At 41.7% G+C, this 20,171-nt stretch overlaps 1 protein-coding gene across 7 annotated transcripts in view; it reads right to left on the reverse strand.

Moving 5' to 3' along the window:
• Window positions 1-20,171, reverse strand: part of ZFAT (zinc finger and AT-hook domain containing) — a 236,951-nt gene that overhangs the window by 69,815 nt on the left and 146,965 nt on the right. For 6 of the 7 annotated variants that reach the window (XM_054657035.2, XM_016959895.4, XM_063817393.1 and 3 more), the window contains one exon: window positions 15,803-15,891. In XM_054657035.2, the coding sequence (XP_054513010.2) occupies window positions 15,803-15,891 (89 nt within the window). Of the gene's footprint in view, window positions 1-15,456; window positions 15,623-15,802; window positions 15,892-20,171 lie in introns of all 7 variants that reach the window. The other variant, XR_010159683.1, reaches the window with a different exon arrangement.

Raw genomic sequence — 20,171 nt, forward strand, 5'->3', positions numbered from 1 at the left:
CGTGAATGCTCCCCACCCCGCAGCAAGAAGAATACTGATCACTAGGCCCATGGCCAAAGATCTGCACCCCTATACTGGGCAGTGGGCAACTCAAAAAAAAATGCATATTCATAACAAAGGACCAAGACTGTAAATTACAAGATACATGGTGGTGCTCGTAAGGAAAATTCCTAAAGAACATTTTCACCTAGAATGCTCACCTTCTTCTCCAGCCTGAGCTCAGTGGGATTGTGAACCACATGTACACAGGACAATGTGGGAAACTGGTGCACTCCACCTGACCCAAACAAACACACCCAGACCCCCGTGACCCACTGACAGTCACAGGAGACAAACAAGGGGAAAGAAACACAGAGGCAGCAGCCAAGAGATATCAAGAGACAAACGCCCGAAAGGAAGAGGCCTTCGGACCTCTTCAAGGACCTCAAGGAGTGAGGGGGAAGCAGATTTTCATGGGCTCGTGTTAGCATGTAAAGAAGTGTACTAAAGATTTCAAAGTAATGTTGATGTTTACGGGATATCAGGTGAATGAGAACATCATTCCCTTCTCCTTTTCCCAGTGGCCAAGTATAATTCAGGCAGATTTGGTAGGTCACACTCTGGTCTATAATCCAAGTCTTCCTGAAAGTGGAGAGGCTCAAGGCCGAGTCCACCGGGCACCATCCATGCTGGGAGAGAAAGATCTTTTAATATATTTTTTGCTTTATCGCTTCAGGATTTATAAACCTGAGAACATGAGGCTGGGACTTACGTTCCATCCAGGGTTCGTCACAACGGAAAAAAAAAAAAAAAAACAGCACGGGGTAAAGATCCAGAGAGAAAATGCCAGGCCTTCATATCATTTACGAAGCACAAAGCTATCTTGGTTTTAAAATACGGCCAGAGACAAATTAAACAATTTAAGAGAATAAATGTTTTAAAACCGCAGCATACCACAAGTTCAAAAATGGCTTCTGTTGAGGCAATTATCTCATCACAATAAATAACAGTAAATCAATCCACACTAATTGCCTTTTGTGCAAGCTTAGAAGACTCTTTAGCATTCTCTGATTATTGATTTTTTTGTAATCGCTTGTGTCAAAAATGCAGTATTTCCAGAGAATATACTGCACACTCTTAGACAGGATTTTAATTTAACATAAAACAATCCAATTTCCTTTTTTTTCAGAGGTGCTTTAAACATCTAAAATAGAATGAAGCTGAAGATGGCACTAAGAGGTTTTTAGCAGAGACTTAGCATTTCAAACCAATTTAATAAATGGCCCCTGTTACCACCACCACATGGCCCTGCCACGCATCCCGCTCCCAACCCCACCCGCCACGTTCAAAATTAACAAGAAAACCATGTGTAATCTCAGATTCCTCATTTTCTTGCAAATTTGGAACTGAAAAGCAAGACAAACACCACCGACAGAAACTCTATGCTCTACTTCTTTCCCTCTGCCCCTTGGTTCAGTAGTTACCACTGAACCTGGAAAATGTTCTGGCTGCTAACTTTACACTCCATCAGCATTTTGATTGAAGATTTTGCTCGAGTCTTGATAGCTAAACATACAGCTGCAGGCTTAAATAGGCATAGCAGTGAGGGGAAAAAGGACAAAGGGGTAAATGAGTTCCTCTGCTTCACTTGAAAATGAGAAAGCGTGGACTAACGCGCAGAGAGTAGTTTTCACTACAGAGACATGGATCAAAATCCCAACTCTAGCTCATAGAAATTGTGTTACTCCTGAGCACATTACTAAAATAGACTGTGGGCCTCAGTGTCCTAATCCGTAAAACGGGGATGTTAATTACCTACCTGGTAGAGTTTTTCAGGGCAAAATAAGGTAATACACAGAAAACACCTGGTAATGCCAAGCACATGGCTATTACAAAGAAACCAGTCCATCCGTCTTATTCATTCTAATGCTAGATATTTAAACATTCAACCTTGTGGTGGAACTTTCTTGTGGAAAGATGAAAACGTCTTCTAGGTAACAGGAGGAGTTGTAGTATAAATAAAACTGCAATGCCATAAGCAATGCCAGATGACTCAGCATTCTGAGGGGGTGCTGAGACTCTGAGACGATTACTTTGAACTATTTATAAATGTGTGGCTTCCAAACAATCTGCTTATTTGAGATCATTTTATTGCTTTCACTTCCTTGCTGACAAAGTTTAGATTGGAAACTAGGAGCAAATTACACAGCCACATCCTCGGCTGACCTCATCCAAACATCACCTTTGTTCAACTGAGCACCCAAGCCCCTTATACATTCTAGGTGCTCAGATGCCTCGTGTATTTTGTACATACAACCATTTCCCTTTCACACCGACACATTATAAAGGCCTTCGGGACCTATTTCATCATCAGGAATGCAAAAAGAGGTTACACTAATTCCCTTTGACTTGTGGGTATCGGTCAATCAGAGAGCTTTCTGGTTGCAACAGGTTTTTTAAGTTACAGGTTTTACACAACAGGATAATATATTAATCCAATTAAAACATAATTTTTAAAAACTGATAAAGTTGGAATAATTAGTTTGCTGGTTTTCTGGGTTCCCACAGCAGCTTGTACATAACTTTTTGTAGCACTTAACGTATTTGCTGTTACTTTTGATGTCTATTTGGCTCTCCCCAGACTTGTAACCCTGGCAGACCAGAGGCCTGCCTTCATCCTGAAATCCTCTGCCCCTGTCATGGTGCCTGACACAGAAGTGCCTGGTATTCAGAAAAAAAAATGTGTTGAATACATAAGTAAACATTTCATATGCTTTGCATCAAAAAACCAAATGAATAGTTAGTACTTTATTTGTACTTATGTTTTTTCTTAAAATTCTGAATGTCAAATTGTGGTATCATGTATTCTATATGGCATTCTCAGGAAAAGTTTCTCAATGATAATGAAATCGGTGATTGAGATCTCCCTTGCCTCTCACTAGTTTTATGAAAATACTTTTAGTTATGCAAATTTTAGGCTGACAACAGGCAATAGATTTCTCCAGCTTCATGGTGCACATTTCTGAAGATTCAATTGCATTTAGAGATACATCAAACATAAACTTTAAACAGTGTCTTTTCAAGATGATGGCGTGGATGGTTTCCCTTGTGAAAGAAGATACTCATCTATACCAAAAGGCTGACGGCTACAGAAGAGAAGTCCAGTCTCACCTTCTGGAGGTCAGGGACAGAGGAGTGATCTGAGCTATTTGTCAAACAGCAGAGAGGGTTATTCTGTTTCAGAAGCAAAAGCGTCTAAAGTAAGAAGGAAGGGTCAGCATGAAGTCACACTGAAGAATCTCCAAAATGCACAGATTTCAAAAACTGTGGATTTCAGACCTGAATTCCTTTTTTGTGGACTTGCACATTCACACACCAAATTTTGACATGCTTTCCATAAACCAGGAAAAGCTCTTGGTGCACTTGGAGCTTCACAGAGGAATGAGCCAAAGGGCAAACTTCCTCCAGTGCTGGGGCCTTGTGGCATGTCCTGTGCAATGCAAAAAATAGGTGAGAGGTAGTGATGAGGAAAGAATGGTGGGGCAAGGGCAGGGCAAGGCCCTTCTGCAGGAGAATCACACTTTTTGAAAGCATAGGCAGCAGGTCCAGCAGTGAAGGGCAGGGCCACTGAGGAGAGAGACATTCACTGTTAGAAGGAGGCCGTTTATTAAGAACTCCGGGTGGGAGACATACCTGGTAAAAGCTTCTCAGCCAGTGCAGTGACTCATGCCTGTAATCCCAACACTTTGGGAGGCCGAGGCAGGTGGATCAAGAGTTAGGAGTTCAAGACCAGCCTGGCCAAGATGGTGAAACCCCATCTCTACTAAAAACACAAAAATTAGCCAGGCGCGGTGGCAGGCACCTGTAATCCCAGCTACTCAGGAGGCTGAGGCAGAAGAATCGCTTGAACATGGGTGGCAGAAATTTCAGTGAGCCGAGATTGCGCCACTGCACTACAGCCTGGGCAACAGAGTGAGACTCTGTCTCAGTGACATATTTATGTGGTCAGGTACATCATGAAAGAATGTGCCACATTAGTGGAATTAAGTGAATATGACTGTGTGAACAAACAGAACATGCCACAGGCACCAAGAATCTTAAACAAAGTCATGAAAGAAAGGAAGATTGTAGAGTCAGGACAGTCCTGTGATGAAAAAAGGAAGAAACCAGGATGGAGTCTCTACAGAACTAACATTTGAGAACAACGTGACAAGCCCTCTTTACTTACTTCCTGACTAATCACAATGTGTATAGTGGCAAGAAGAGGTACTTCTTTTATCTCTGTGCTACAGGTAAGCTGCAGAGGGGAGAGTGCTTGCCCAAGGCCACCCAGGCAGTAAGTGGGAAGCCAGGATTCTATGATAGTCTGACTGTAGAGCCACAATCTCTAATGTCAAAAAAGGAAGGTCTTGTGCTGTAGGATACAGGCCTTCCATCAAACCTGCACACTGTTGTTTCTCTCATGGGGACAGTCCCAAGGGTCCATGAATCTCCAAGTCTTTCCTGAACTACCCACGGGGAATGCTGCATTGATAATACCCTTGCATGACAGCTGGCAGAGGACTCTCTCCTCGTGACTCTGCACCCACTCAGATTACTCACATGAGCCACAGTCTGCTGTCTCAGTCACCCTCCTTGCTCCTTACTCCCAGCTTCAAGTTCTGTGTATGTTGGAGCAGGGGCAATAGGTACATCTGACAGGCACCCACATTGTGCAGACACTGACAGGCACTGTCAGAATCACAGGGGTGGAGTATTCCTGCTTCCAGCTAGGATGCAGAAAACCACAAGAGACCACTGATCTCCCACTAACAACTTGACAGATCTTTCAGATTGCCAAGGATACAAAGAAACCTAAGTGAACTAATTCTAGAAAAAGACAAGAGGTGGATAGGTCGCTATGCTAGAGACCAAGGTATCCACCAGTTCCTTTTCTCCTACTTTTATCTCCAGCATAGTGACCCATCAACCTCTTCCCTGTGAAATGGAGAACTTCACCAAGGGCAAGAGGGTTGGGGGCTGAAGCTGGGGCCAGAGATGAAAGAGGAGAGGAAAGCCACTCTTTACAAAGTACACAAGGCCTTCACCAAGTGCACCGCCGACTCTCCAAAGAGTTCCCCAGGCAGGGCAAGGCAGGAGAGAGATGCCTAATAAACAGGAAGCCCGGGGTGGAGCTGGAGAGAGACAGAAACTCTGCAGCATCCTGAAATGCTGGCAGCTGACCTGCAAAGCTGGTAGAGCGCCTGTATGATTGAGAAGGCCAGTGCTGGGCTGTAAAACACAACATGATTTCTGGAATCTCACTGGTGCTCAGATGCTCAACCTTGCTGAAAGCAAAGTCCTTGATCCTCTTCTCAGAATATCTGAAGATAGTGAAAACCAACTCTAGAGTTGTTCAGAGCCCAGACCCAGACCCAGCTCAACTACAAATGAGATTTATTCATTCTTGAGTTGGGGGTTACCAAGACCACCCTCAGGTTCAATGACTCACTGAGAAGACTTGCAAGACTCAGCATATAGTCATACTCATGGCTACAATTTATTATAGTAAAAGAATACAAAGCAAAATAGCAAAGGGAAGAGGCACATGGGGTGAAGGCTAGGGGAAACCAGGTGCGAGCTGCCAAGGGTCTTCTCCAAGTGGAGCCACACAGCACATGCTTATCTCCCCAGCAAGGAACTGTGACAATACTTATGAAATGCTGCTGTCAACCAGAGATGCTCATTAGAGACTTAGTGACTAGAAACTTCAGTGATGGCTGATCATGTAAGTACCCTCTGCCTAGCATGTACCAAAATTCCATACTCCCAGAACAAAAGGCAGGTATTCAGCATAAATCGCATTGTTTGTATAAATGCTTTAGAAAGTGTAAGCTCCTCTTAACAGTGAGGTGCTATGAACTGTCTTGGAAGTCCATGTTCTCAGATGCCAGCCCAAGCTTGTAAGCAGGTCTTTCAAAGGAGAGCAGCCAAGCCTGCTATATTAACTCTTTTCTACACAATCCACCACACTAATAACATATACTTTCCCAAGGCCAACTATTGTTTACCTCAGTCTACTGTTTTTTCACATATAATGTCTGGCATTCAATTAAAACATTATGAGGCATGCAAAGAAGCAAGAAAAGATGACCTCAAACCAAGAAGAAAAACATCTCTGCAGCCCTGCAGGGAAAAAAAGAAAAAGAAAAAAGAAAAGAAAAAAAGTCAATAGAAACTGATGTGCAGGTGCCCCAGATGTTAAAATTATTAAACAAAAACATTGAAGTAACTAGAACAAATACGTTAAAAGCTCTAGGAAAAAAAAAAAAAAAACGTGTGAACAGATGATAAAATGTAATAGAGAAACAAAAACTACAAAAAGAAAGTGCTACATGGGAGGCTGAGGCAGGAGGATCATTTGAGCCCAGGAGCTCAAGCAAGATACAAAAAGAAGGAAGGAGGGAAGGAGGGAGGGAGGGAAGGAGGGAAGGCGGGAGGGAGGGAAGGTGGGAGGGAAGGAGGGAGGGAGAGAAGGAAGGAAGGAAGGAAGGAAGGAAGGAAGGAAGGAAGGAAGGAAGGAAGGAAGGAAGGGAAGGAAGGGAGGGAAAAAGAAAAGGAAAAGAAAAAGAAAAAGAAAAGAACCAAATGAAGATCCTAGAAGTTTTATTAAAAAATCACATTTGGTGGTCTTAATAGCAGATTTAATATATCCTAAGAAAGGATAAGTGCACTTGAAGAAAGGCAAATAGAAATCATACAAACTATACAAACTGAAACATAAAAAGAAGAATTAAAGGGAGAGAGAGAGAGATCACCAGAATGCGAGGTGCTATTAGTGCCTCACATATATGTATTAATACGTATGTGTTAATATATGTGGTATTGTAGTCCTAGAAGGAAAGGAGAGAACAAATGAAGCAGAAGGAATAAAGAGATAATGGTTGAGAACAGTCCAAAACTGATGAAGGATATCAACCCACAGAAGCTCAACAAACCCCAAGTAAGGTAAATATAAAGGAAACCACACCTAGACTTGCTGATGTTAATATGATGAAAACCAAAAAAAAAAGAGGAAAATCTTAAAGCCGGCTAGAAGAAAAAGACTCATTACACATAGAGAAACAATGATAAGGGTTAGAAACAAGAAAGGATGAAAAGGGATGGAACATTTTTAGAGTGATGTCCCCCTAGAAGTCTATGGCTATCAAAATATTTTTCAGCAATGAAGACCACATACAGACATTCTCAAACAGACAAAAATCGAGAGAATTTAATTCTAGCATACCAGCACATAAGAAATGCTAAAAGAAGTTCTCCAAGCTAAAGACAAATGTATCAAATAGAAGCCCAGATCTGCAGGGAGAAAATGAAGAATACCAGAAAGGTGAATTATGCAGGTAAATGTATATTTACCCTTTTAAAAATATTTTAATATTTTAATTAAATGCTTTTTTAATTTTAAGTATTTTTAAAATTTTAGTTTCATTATGTATTTTTAAAATATTTTATAAATATTTACTGATTACAGCAAAAAATAACAACACTATATTGAGGAGTTCATAACATGAACATGTGTGACAACAAAAGCACAAAGTGTAGGAGGAGAGTAAATGAATTAGAGTGTTTTATGGTTCTTACATTGTTCATAAAATAATATAATATTTGAAACTAGAATATGTTGTAATAAAGATAAGTTAAGGTCTACAGCAACCACTAAAACAAGACAAACACAAAAAAGTATGGTTAAAAGGTCAGCAAATCCCAACTGAGGGATATTCTATAAAATGATTGACCAGTATCCCTCAAAACTTCCAAGGTCATCAAAAACAGGGAAAGTCTGAGAAGGTGTTAAATCCAAACAGATCCTAAAAAGGACATGAGAACTAAGGCACTGTGGTATCCTAATGGGATCCTGAAATAGGCAAATGCCATTAGGTACAAACTAAGAAAATCTGAATAAAATATGGACGTTAGCTAATGATAATGTATTAATATTGATTCACTAGTTATAACAAATGTTCCGTATTGATATTAGATGGTAACAACAGGGGAAACTGGGTGTGGGGTATATAGAAACTCTCTGTACTATAGTCACATTTTTTTCTATAAATCTACAACTGTTCTAAAATAAAAAGTCAATACAAGAGATAAAATGGAATACTAAAAAATACTTGATTCACTCAAAAGAAGACAGAAAAGAAGGAAAGAGAAGCAAAGAACTTACACAACGCATAGAAAATAGACACCAAGATCGTATTCTTAAGTTAAAAGATGTTGATAATTACACTATATGTAAATGGACTATGCACTCCAATTAAAGGGCAGTGATTGTCACCCTGTTACACACAGGTACATAATTCACATACACACATGTAGGCACACACACAGACACAAACAAGAACTAGCTGTGTGCTGTTTACAGGAGAACATTTTAAGTAAAAATATTTGAATAGGGCCTTTCTTTGCAGAATTCAAAACCCAGTACACTGTCTAGCAGATTATGCGCTGTGGGGCCCCTGCATCAGAACCTCACAGGGAAGTGTTCAAGTCAAGGATCCTCGGTTGGGCTCTAGGCTTACTGAAAGCATCTTCTGGGTTTAGAAACGCATTATGTGAACATTTATCAAGATCCCAAGGTAATTCTGATGTTGACTAAAGTTACAGAAAAGTCAATCTTGCAGGAAGGGTGGCAAGAGGCCAGAGTTTCTCCTTGTAAGAAGAAAGCCCCCTAACTCTCTTCATGAAAGAGCAAACCTGAGGTCCTCCCCAGCACCCCAGCACTTCCTCCCCAGGAATGGCTTGGCAGGGCCGATGGGCCAAGCCTTCCCAAAGCTGTGTGGAGACATTCCTTCTGGTCTGTTCCCTCAAAGCAACTCCTCTTTCAAAGCCTCTGAAATAATTATATCAGTGTTCATATTTTTCAAATAAGAAGACAGAGGCTCAAAAAGGTAAAGGAACTCCCAAAGGTTAACTAATTAGTAAGCAGCAGCACCAACGTTTTGGCCCCAATCTGCCTAACCCAACAATTCCGAACAACAAGAAAAAAGTAAAACAACATCTAAAAACTTATAAAAAATACAATATAACACCTAGAAAAATATTTAGAGTGAGCTATTTTTAAACATAATGTAATCTCACCGAAAAGTATATAAACCACGATCAGGCTGGGTTATATTCCTTGCTGTAGTTCTTTCGAGAACTAGAGTCATTTTCAAGAGATAGGGGAGGAAACAAGAGCCAACAATTTTTGATCACCTGCCTGGTACCATGTACCATACTTACTACTCATAAAAAACGGTATTGTTTTTAATATCTCCAATACCAGAAGACAAACATCACTATCAGCATTTTACAGATCATAAAATTTGTTAAATAACACAGCCTACAAGTGGTGCAGCCAGAAATTGAAACTTCATCTGCCTGGTTCTAAATCCTGTGCTTTGCTATGAGACCTCATCACTCTCAGAGATTTTCAAATGCCAAACAGAATCTCAATGAAATTCCAAAGGCAATTTGCACTATCTTCATAGGATGGTATCATGGATGAGAAACATGTTTACATTCTGCTTTGACTTTAGATAGTTTCTAGGATAATATTCTTATTTACTATGTTGCTGTTTTTTTACTTAAATTATTGAATAGGTAAAGCAATTAATTGACATGGTTAAAATATATATATAGGGAAAAGTCTCACTCTCAGCCCTGTCCCTCAGTCTACCCAGTTCCAACCCTCACCCACCTGCAACAGGTTATGTTTCTTTGTTTATTTTGCATGTATTCTTGCAGAGGCTTGAAAGCAAACATAAGTAAATACAAATATGGTTTTGCCCTTTTTTAATCTTACTTTTTGCCCTTCCTCATATATCTTAAATATCTTTCTATAGAAGCAGAGAGATCCCATATTCTTTCCTGTAGCCACAAAGCATCATTCTGTTGTTTGTGTGCCCCATTGCCTATTTAACCCTTACCCTAATTCACAGACATTTCAGTTGTTGCTAATGGATAACCCTGCACAGTAAGCATTTCATGCATCTGCAAGTATATCTGTAGGATAAAATCTTACAAGTGGTGAGTCGAAGAACACATGCATTTGCAATTTTGACAGATTCTGCCAAACTGACCTCCACAGGGTCAAAGGCACTAACACTCCCACCAGCAATGTGTGAGAATGGCTGTTCCTCATAGCCTCATCAATGGAGCATGCTTGCAAACTTCCGAATGTTTACCAATCTGATAAGTGAAAAATGGTATCTTAATATAGTTTTACTATTTTTTTTTAATTATCAGTGAGGTTGGACAACTTATCATATACCCAAAGTTATTCCCTTCTCTGTGATCTGTTCTTTTTATATATCCTTTGCCTATTTTTCAACTGGGTTACTGGTAGCAGTTTATTTTTAATATGAGATATTCATAAAAATAAGACAAATATTAAAGAGCTAATATCATATGAAAATAAAAATAATTCCAGCTGTCCAGTCAATATTTTTTTCTTGGATTTTGAAAGTATTATCTTAAAATCCATTCTCAGGCTTTGACATCTAACAAATATGCTAAGAGAAATCTAGCATAGTTTCCTAGAATGAATGGGCCATTCAATCAATCTACCAATCTATCTGGGGAGGGAGGCAGAGAGATTCAAGATCAGCTAAAATGGCAGATCTCACAAACCATTTTGGCATGGGGTTGTGATGTAAGCCCTAGCAAGACTTTCCTCTCATGTTCATCTGTTTTTCTTCTCTCACTCTCTCTCTCTTTCCCTCCCTCTCTATCACTGACACCACCCATCCCAAACTCAATGTCTCTCACGACAGCATTTTCACAGGTTGTATGAATCCCATGAACTCAACATATAACAACTTTCAAACTTAGTATAGAATGATATACATATAAGGTTAGCACAAAGAGGTATCCTCTTTAGATGAAAATGAGTGTCCCTTTTAAATGAAAAGATAAAATTTTATTTTAAAATAAACTCACTTTTGATTCATGTGCAAGGAGAATGCCACTGAATCGGCTCTGTCATTGAGAACATTTCTATCAACAGAGTTAGGGGTCCAAATGAGCCAAATGAGAAAGAACTCCACAAGGTGATTCCTGCCTAACTACACTGCCTTACATAATGATACGTGGACTTATCTATCTGGAAGAAAGCAAAGAGTTGAATAGCTAGATGGAAGGATTTGGAAGAAAGCAAAGAGTTGAATAGCTAGATGGAAGGATTTGGAAGAAAGCAAAGAGTTGAATAGCTAGATGGAAGGATTTGGAAGAAAGCAAAGAGTTGAATAGCTAGATGGAAGGATTTGGAAGAAAGCAAAGAGTTGAATAGCTAGATGGAAGGATTTGGAAGAAAGCAAAGAGTCGAATAGCTAGATGGAAGGAATAAGCCTATTTTTGTTTAGAGAATCCTAGTTCAGTAACATTCATCTTGTCTAAGTATCTTCTCTGGCACCTCTTTTAAGGTTGAAAATATCAGTTCCATCCTAGGGAATGCATTTTAATTGCATCTGCAAGAAGAGAAAATAACATCTTTACTATTTGTGAATTCTCAGATGTTCGATGGGCTTCACCCAGCGTTTTATAGCTATTTAGATTTCAGGATGACATGGAAATGCTTTTGGCATAAAGATATCCACTGCAGGGTTACTTATAACAACAGAAACTGGGAATGACCAAACTATCCAATTGTGAAAGGAATGGTTACACTATGATAATCATCCTTAAGCAGCCATTACAACTAGTTTATAAATACATTTTCATAAAATGGAAAACACCTACAAAATGCTGATTTAAAAGGCAATATTAAAAATTGCATATAAGCTCTCTGGCCCTGCCTTTCACTGGTAAAGTACCCTAGCAGCAAACCATCAGGCCAGTCATCTAAGCCACATTCTCCAATAGAGCTTTATCAGTGGTAAACTTAGGCACCGATTTCCATCAAAAAGAAAAAAAAATCTGCATTTATAATATGACCTCAACCATGTCTAAATAATATCAAAAAAATTCCATATGGAAAGGAATCAACAAGTACTTTCCAAATCTTATTTAGTGAACACATTAATTTTATTTTTAAAATAAGTATACAAATAAGAAATATGTACTTTTAAAAGGCAATACAGGAATTTGCCCTTATTATAATATTCCCTGACACAAATCATATATTGTAAATTGTACATCTACATCTAGAAAAGCAAATTGATTTCATCTTGTAAGCCAATCACAATTGATTAGTAGCATCTGTGTGAGGATGTTGAGCTCTAATCTAAGATTAGTAAAAAAAGCGAGACTTGATTTCTTAGTAATGTTTGCCATTGGTATATGTATGAATATCATATATTTTCTGATCTTGCTGAAAATGATCTACCACAGAGTAGACGTAAAAGGAAGAAAAGTGGGGGGGTATGGTTGGCAGAATAATGGCCCTTAAAAAAGTCCATGTCCTAATCCCTGGAACCCGTAAATATGTTACCTTGCATGGCAAAAATAAATTAAGACTGCAGGTGATATTAAGGTTACTAATCATCTGAGATTAAGATAAGGACATTCATTGTTGTGGGTTATCTCAGTGGGTTCAATATAACCACCAGGGTCCTTAAAGGTAGAAGAGGAGGCAGAAGAGGAGAGTCAGAGAAGGAGACATGGTGAGAGATGCCATATTTCTGGCCATGAAGATGAAGGGAGTGGCCATGAGCCAAGGAATACAGGTCACGTGTAGAAGCCAGAAATGCAAGGAAGTGAATTTTTTTTCCCAGAACCTCTAGAAAAAATGCAGCCCTGCCAACACCTTGATTTTATCTTAGTGAGATGTGTGATAGACTTCCAAACTACAGAAATGTAAGATAATCAATCTGAACTATTTTAAGCCACTAAATTGGTGGTAATCTGTTACAGGAGCAATAGGAAATTAACACAGAGAGTGGGAAGGGAAGACGACAGGGAGAGAGTGATTATCACTATTTGGATGAGGGGTTGGCATGAAGCAATTTCATTTTGTTTGTCAGTCCCAATTAATTGAGAAACACTACCTAAATTGATATGCATTTGATGAATACCGTAAGTTGTGGGATGAGAGAAACTAAGGCTGGATTTACTGTTTCTCACTCAGGTCTGAATCTCATTCCCATCTATAATACCACTCAATAGGGAGGAAGCTAAAATCCACAGGGAGTCCAAGGGAAACCAGCCATGACCCCAGGTCCAGCTCAGTGCAGCAGGTCCTGAGGCCCAGCACCGGACACCAACTATGTAATGGCAGAAGTTAATAATACATATGTGAGTGATTCCTTAACTGAAACCACCCCCAAATCCATTTCCTCTGCACATAAACCAGATAGTCCACAATCTTAAAAACAAAACAAAACAACAACAATAAAAACCAGTAAGGATTTCAGGGCAAAAAGTCTGTTTCAGCTAGGTCTGATTAGGGAAGGAAAATGCTTCACAGTGTAAACCAAGGAATGATTGAAAAGTCTAGTAGCAATGCTGCAAAAGCCAGGAAAATAATTAACCTCACTGGGTCTAATTTTCTCACCTCTAAAGTGAAATTTGCCTTAGCTCTCTATTCTCTAGCAAAATAATTGCACTAGGCCCCCAAAGAAGTACACCTATATGCTGTGAAATGTGAAATAAAGCTCTTAATTTTAAATACGTATACGAATAAGCATAACGCTAAAGACGCTTCTTGATTCAGACACTGCCACAATCCCACTAGGTGACATATGAGTCCTACCTAAGAAACTCACAGTCAGTACGGGTGGTTTTAAAAAGCAGCTATACAAGCAGCACCTTTCAACATCCTTAGTTTCTCCAATTTCTCCCTTTCTGCCCCCAACAAGTAACTGAGAACATGTAGTGAGAAAGGCACAGGACTAGGAGAGGATGAAGTCCATGTTTTAGCTTCTTCACTTCCTGGATATTGAAGGCGTACCAGCAGATCCCTCTGAGCCTCCCTCTGACACTCAATGTCTTCAACTACAAGACGGGGAACCATGAAAATTCACCTCCCACAAGGCTGTTCTGAGCATAAAATAAACTTGCCAGTGGGGAAGGTCCTCGTCACCTCAGAAGTGCTGAATGCAGGTGAGTCAATATCATCATGGTGACTGAAGTCAGTGGATATAGCCATGGCAGAAAAGACTGACAGGTGATCAGTTAGCTTCTCTGAGGTTTAGAATCTTCGTATTTCAAAGACGGAAGATAATATGTACCATGAAGGAGATTCTAGATGATGAACATGCAGCTCCTGGTACAGTGCCTGCACGCAATGGATGTTCAATAAACACAAGCTAGCAGTGTGCTGGTGTAGGGTCGCCCAGCTCCCCAGTGCTTTCTTTCTGTGTCCTGACCAAAAATCAGGGTGCCTTGACTGTTCTGTGAGCCAGCCAGCTGCAGGATTTCCCAGCAGGCTTGAACCAGAACTGAAGCCTCGAACATTCTCAGGCACCAATAAAAATATTTAGGTTGCTCATAGTGAAACCCCGTCTCTACTAAAAATACAAAAATTAGCTGAGCGCGGCAGCAGGCTACCTGAGACACCCTGTAGTCCCAGCCACTTGGGAGGCTGAAGCAGGGGAATCGCTTGAAACCAGGAGACAGAGGTTGCAGTGAGCCAAGATCGTGCCACTGCACTCCTGCCTGGGCAACAGAGGAGCAGAGGAGTGAGACTCCTTCTCAAAAAAAGAGGAGTGAGACTCCTTATCCAAAAAAAAAAAAAAAAAAAAAAATGAGTATCTAGATTGTTGCCCAAGACACCACTGAAAGAAACTAGCCTTGGCCCTGCCTAAGCCAAATTCCATTAAGGCTCATACAACTCCATACCCTGACCACCTTGCTGTGGACATATCCCAGTAGAACACCCCATGCCCTGTCCCCTTGCTGTCTGTGGCAAGGACTTAGTAATTGCTTTAAACAAATCACCCCAGTGTTTAGTGCTTCTTTCTTTGGAATCCCAACAGGCCCTATATCAGGACGGTTTGGGGCACTGCCTGGTAGGAACTCCACTGCCACCACTTTTGGGGTGATACCAGCTGCAAGTCCAGAGGGACAAAACAGATGCCCTGCAGTCCCTCCCATGTTCTATGATTCTCTGGCATGTAATGGTAGACATAATTTCAAAAACCATTTTAGAGCAACAAGTTTACAAATCTTGATGATTCCTTTCCATGTGTGCCATGTGTGCCATGTTGCTGTGCCAGCAACAGCAGTAATTCTAAGGGTCAAGTTTCCCCAAGTGCTGAGCAGAACTTTTTACTGAACACATTACTGGACCCTAGTTATTGTTGTCAATAATTGCATCATAAGCAGTGGCTAAGCAAGCATTACCACCTACACTGAAGAAACACCAATTAGAGGCATTAAAAGAATACGAAATGCCACCATCTCCTGAGCCCCTGCAACATGCTGGGCACTGTGGTGGACACTCCCGAACACAATCTCCAGTTTTTACAACTGCTTGCCGGGTGGGCTTCATCACACCTGCTTTATCGGGTGACTCACCTGCAGCAATCCAAGATCTGAAAGCAAAAATACGTGTCCCTAAAGCCTGCAAGCCTTCCTCTAAATCACTCCAGTGCTTTTATGCAAAGATCGTGCCTTTTCTTCTGTCTGCATCCTCTTACACATCTTTGACTTGGTTTCCAAATTACAGAGCAATGCTACGCTTCTGGAACGAGAGAGCACAAATAAGCTGCACTATGCCTCAGACTCCACGTGTACCAGCTAAGGGGGCCCCAAAGCGAAGGTAAAACCAACAAATAATGAAAGAATGCTCTCTCCATCTTCACTTTGAAAAGCAACGCCTTTTTTGTCTGAACATCTGCCTCCTTCTCCAGAGCCCTCTTACCTTGAAGGAGACATGCTGTTCCATGTGCCGCAGCAGCTGTGGCTTCTGGGCCGCTGTGTAGTCACACACCGTGCACTTAAACTGCTTCCCTGGAAAGAAGCGGAGGACAAGATGAGTGTCGCCAGGCCAACAGCTCCCACTGTGAATGAAGTGCCAGGCATGGAGCCAGGTACACAAAGGTGTTCCTTGCCATGTGAGGATCAGAATCTCAGAAGGGAACAGCGACGAGGTGCACAGGCACAATGCAGCATGCTCAGTCTTCAACAGGTGGGAGTGGAGAGGCGCTCCCCAGGGAGGGAGAGGCACAGCCAGCTCCAGCTGGGGAGGCCCCATGAGCAATGACATTCGATCAGGCTCCTAAAGAAAGAGTAAGGGTGTGTCCAGCTGCCCAGAGAGAAGGGCATCGAGGGAGAGGGGCACACACAGATGAGACTGCAGGGGAATGGACCACAGGGTGCTCAGGAAAGCGGAGCAGCTGCATCTTCCTTCCTGGAGAGGAGCAGCTGCATCTTCCTTCCTGGAGTGTGAGGTCTGCAGAAATTCAAGAGCTGAGCCAGAGAGGTTGCTGGCCCAGAATATCAAGGGTCTGGACCATCTCACAAGGACTTCAGACATAACCCTGAAAGTCAGGTGAGTCTGCAGGATGATGGCCAGCAAAGTCCAGGATCTGCGTTGCAGAACTCCTAACTCTGGTTGGAGTGCCAAAGGCATTTTGGGGAGAATGCTAGAAAGAAAACTAGGGAAAAGTAAACCACTGGTCTTAAAAAGATTAAGGTTTTAGGCCGGGCGCGGTGGCTCATGCCTGTAATCCCAGCACTTTGGGAGGCCAAGACGGGCAGATCACGAGGTCAGGAGATCGAGACCATCCAGGCCAACACAGTGAAACCCTGTCTCTACTAAAAACACAAAAAATTAGCCAGGCGCGGTCGCGGGTGCCTGTAGTCCCAGCTACTCGGGAGGCTGAGGCAGGAGAATGGCGTGAACCCGGGAGGCGGAGCTTGCAGTGAGCCGAGATCGCGCTACTGCACCCCAGCCTGGGCGACAGAGCAAGACTCCATCTCAAAAAAAAAAAAAAAAAAAAAAAAAAAGATTAAGATTTTAGCAATATTTAAACATTCAATAATGGGATATGTTAAAACAAATTAATAGATATATGAGGTACCCTTCATTTTGACTCTGATTAGCATAAATAAAACCTCAACAAGCAATAACACAAACATGTGTAACCAAATGTAAATGTGGCCTACTTCGTATAGCAGTAAAGAATTCAACAAGCAGCTTCTAATGGTGTAAACCTCCTCAGGGCATGACACCCACAGCCACTGTGGCTGAGTTCCCAGAAGTGCTGGCTCCTCCCAGAGCACTCTTGTACCTTTCCCTCTTAGATATTCCTCCTCCCCTCTATTCACTGCCAGCTCACCTGGAAACCTGTTCCCACTATGATGCCAAGCCAATGGCAGATTTTGGTCTGTATGTTACTGGATGACTGTACTGCATGTGACTCCATTAATAGTCCACACTTTGGAAATCTTCTGTTCCTTTGACTCTGCAACAATACCACCTCTCTGGGCCTCTCTATTCATTCTGAGTACCCCTGAGGCATTCCCTCTCACCAGGGCAGCTATCATTAGGCCCTGATGTTCCACAGTGTTCCAGCCCACACTCCTACTCTAAGTCTACAAATATAACTGACCCTAACTGACCCCTTCAGACTTTTGTAAACCTTTGATGCCAAAATCAGCATCTTCTACTCTGATCTCTTCTCTGAATCTGAGACTTGAGTATCCAGCTGCCTGCTAGACCAGCCACTTAGCTGTCCCAAATGTCCTAAGCTGGACACATCTTCTTCACCAAATGGCTTCCACCTCCAGCCTTCCCAGTTTATCATCCATCTGATCACCTACATCAGATACCCAATAGCCTTCCTCAAAATCTTTATGGCCCTAACTTACACTCACCTCATTTTTTCAGCACCTGATTTCATCTCCTAAATATTTCTCATGTCTGTCTATTTCTATTTCTAATACCTCCACACTGGTTTAGGTCCTCCTCATTTCTTTCTTAGACAACAGCAAAAGCCCCTAAGCTGGTTTCCTTGCCTTCATAAAACCCTACCATCCATCCATCCATCCATCCATCCATCCATCCATCCACCACAATCCACCCATCTATCCACACATGCATCCTGATGCCTCAACTTCTATCCAGATGATCTACAGCATAAACCATCCCACAGTCTAGCCATCAGAACCAACCAATGGCCCCAACTTCACAGCAAAGTTGACGTTCCAGAGCACAGCAGAGAAGGCCCTCCAGAATCAGAACCAAATCTCCCCAACCCACCCCACCCCTCTCTCTGACTTTCTCTTGTGCCTGCCCCTTCTGTATTTAGGCTCCTAACACTGAACTCCTTGAGTTCTCCAAACTTTCTGCCTTGCCTTTGCAATCTCAGACCCCTGAGCCTTTGCTAACATTTTCCATGCCTGGAATGCACTGTCTCGCAGCATCTGGTCATTCTTCCTGTTAATTCAGAACTCAAATTGAACAATCTGGTAATTGGGCCAAGAGGCAGCCCTCCATAGGCCCCCTACACACTGTCCACTTGCTTCAGTCTATGCCCCACCTCTACAGGCTTGTACAAGGCAGGGCTGCCTTCAGCTGCCCATGGGCAGGGACTACATCTTACTAATCTTGGTACCCCAGCACATGAGTGCACACACAGACTGAATATATTCCATGCATTTCATTAAACTGAACTGAGTGAAAATTTTGTACATCTTATATGAACATCAGCCTCAATAACAGCAGCAAAAGGAAACAAATATTATTACCACAGTTGTATCTATTATTCCAGGTGAATGAACCCAAACTCCTAAATTTTATTAATTCTACAAGCCCAAAGTGTAAGGAAACTTTTTCACTTGTAAGTCACACAAGTTACAATTAGAGAGCAATTAGAACTTAAAAAAAATACAGTAACATCTTCTTTCAAACACAGGGCCACACATTTCTACACAGCTCCAGTTGAATCTCAGTTAAACACACTTCTCCACTGACACATGGCTCATGTGCATACAGCATCATTATGCTGGGCAGCCTGGGCAAAACTGTGCTGTGTTCTTCACCACTAGAGTGGGGGAAGCAGAGCTGATGGAACCATTCTCTAAGTTGATAAATATTCTGTCATTCATTGTCAAACACTTGGGTCAAAGAGTAACAGATTAAGAGCTAAAAAAGAGTCCTAAAATGAATAAATGGAATTGCCTCGTTTGAAATCAAGAGTCAGCCTTTTATGGATGTACTTCCAAGGCTCTGCAAGAGACAAGAAAAGAAGGCAGAAGCTAAAAGCCATCCCTTACTGAAGCATCAGAGCCCTGGCAATAAATATTACTAATGTTTTCAGCAACCACTGCCAGCACCTATCAAACAGGCCTGGGAGGGCATCTGACATAATTATTTGCTGCCTAATTAAAATAATGGGATGCAGATTCATGACTAATCATAAAAGAGCAATACTTTGAGACCATCAGATGGCTTTCTATCAAGAGACTTCTGAGACTTACAACCAGAGTCAACTGCAAAACCTAGTATTTTCTCGAGGTGAGATTGACCTCAGAGTGCTGGGAGATGCACATCGAATGGCTGTATGTGGATGCGAATCTCCCAGAATCCCAGGGGAAGAAAAGAATGATTACAAAGAAAAGAGGTTGACTGTTAAAAAGTAATGCCTTTTCCCTAAAATATACCTGGCTAGGTCTACCCACTGGACTACTAGGCATCATGAGTTGCACTGGGGCATGACGTGTAAAATCTTACCACGCACCAAAAACCCAGGAGGCGGGCAGTGTCACCCTTTCATGGATGAGGACCTGGAATCAAGACTCTGAGTACTTGCCAGATCATGAAGCTTCAAATAAGCTTCAAATATAAGCTTATTTGAAAATACAGCTTATATTTTCAAATAAGTGGCAGAGCCCAGATTTGGCCCTCAGTCTGTTGACCCCAACACCCCCATTCACAGCCACATAAGAATCTTTTCAGCTAATAAGGGTGTGATACAATTTCCCAAATGGAAGGAGGAATTTATACCAGCAATGGCATATCTGTGCCACTAACACATAAGGTGACTGCCCATCAGAAGGTGACTACCCATCAGAAAAGACTGCCCAAGAAGAGCCAGTTGCAGGGGAACTATGTTCTCTTTCTGGCCCTGTCCTGCTCACCCTGAGTGACCCTGGGTTCTTTCTTCTATGCTACTCAGAGTCCCCATTAGAAAAATGGGGAGGTAATCCCCATCTGCTGTGAGGATGGGCTCAGGGACTGGGCCTGCAAGCATCTGAAAAGCAGCCCCCTGAAGGATGAGGCTGGG

This window comes from Pan troglodytes, chromosome 7 (assembly GCF_028858775.2).
Source record: "Pan troglodytes isolate AG18354 chromosome 7, NHGRI_mPanTro3-v2.0_pri, whole genome shotgun sequence".
NCBI classification, from domain to species: Eukaryota; Metazoa; Chordata; class Mammalia; order Primates; family Hominidae; genus Pan; species Pan troglodytes.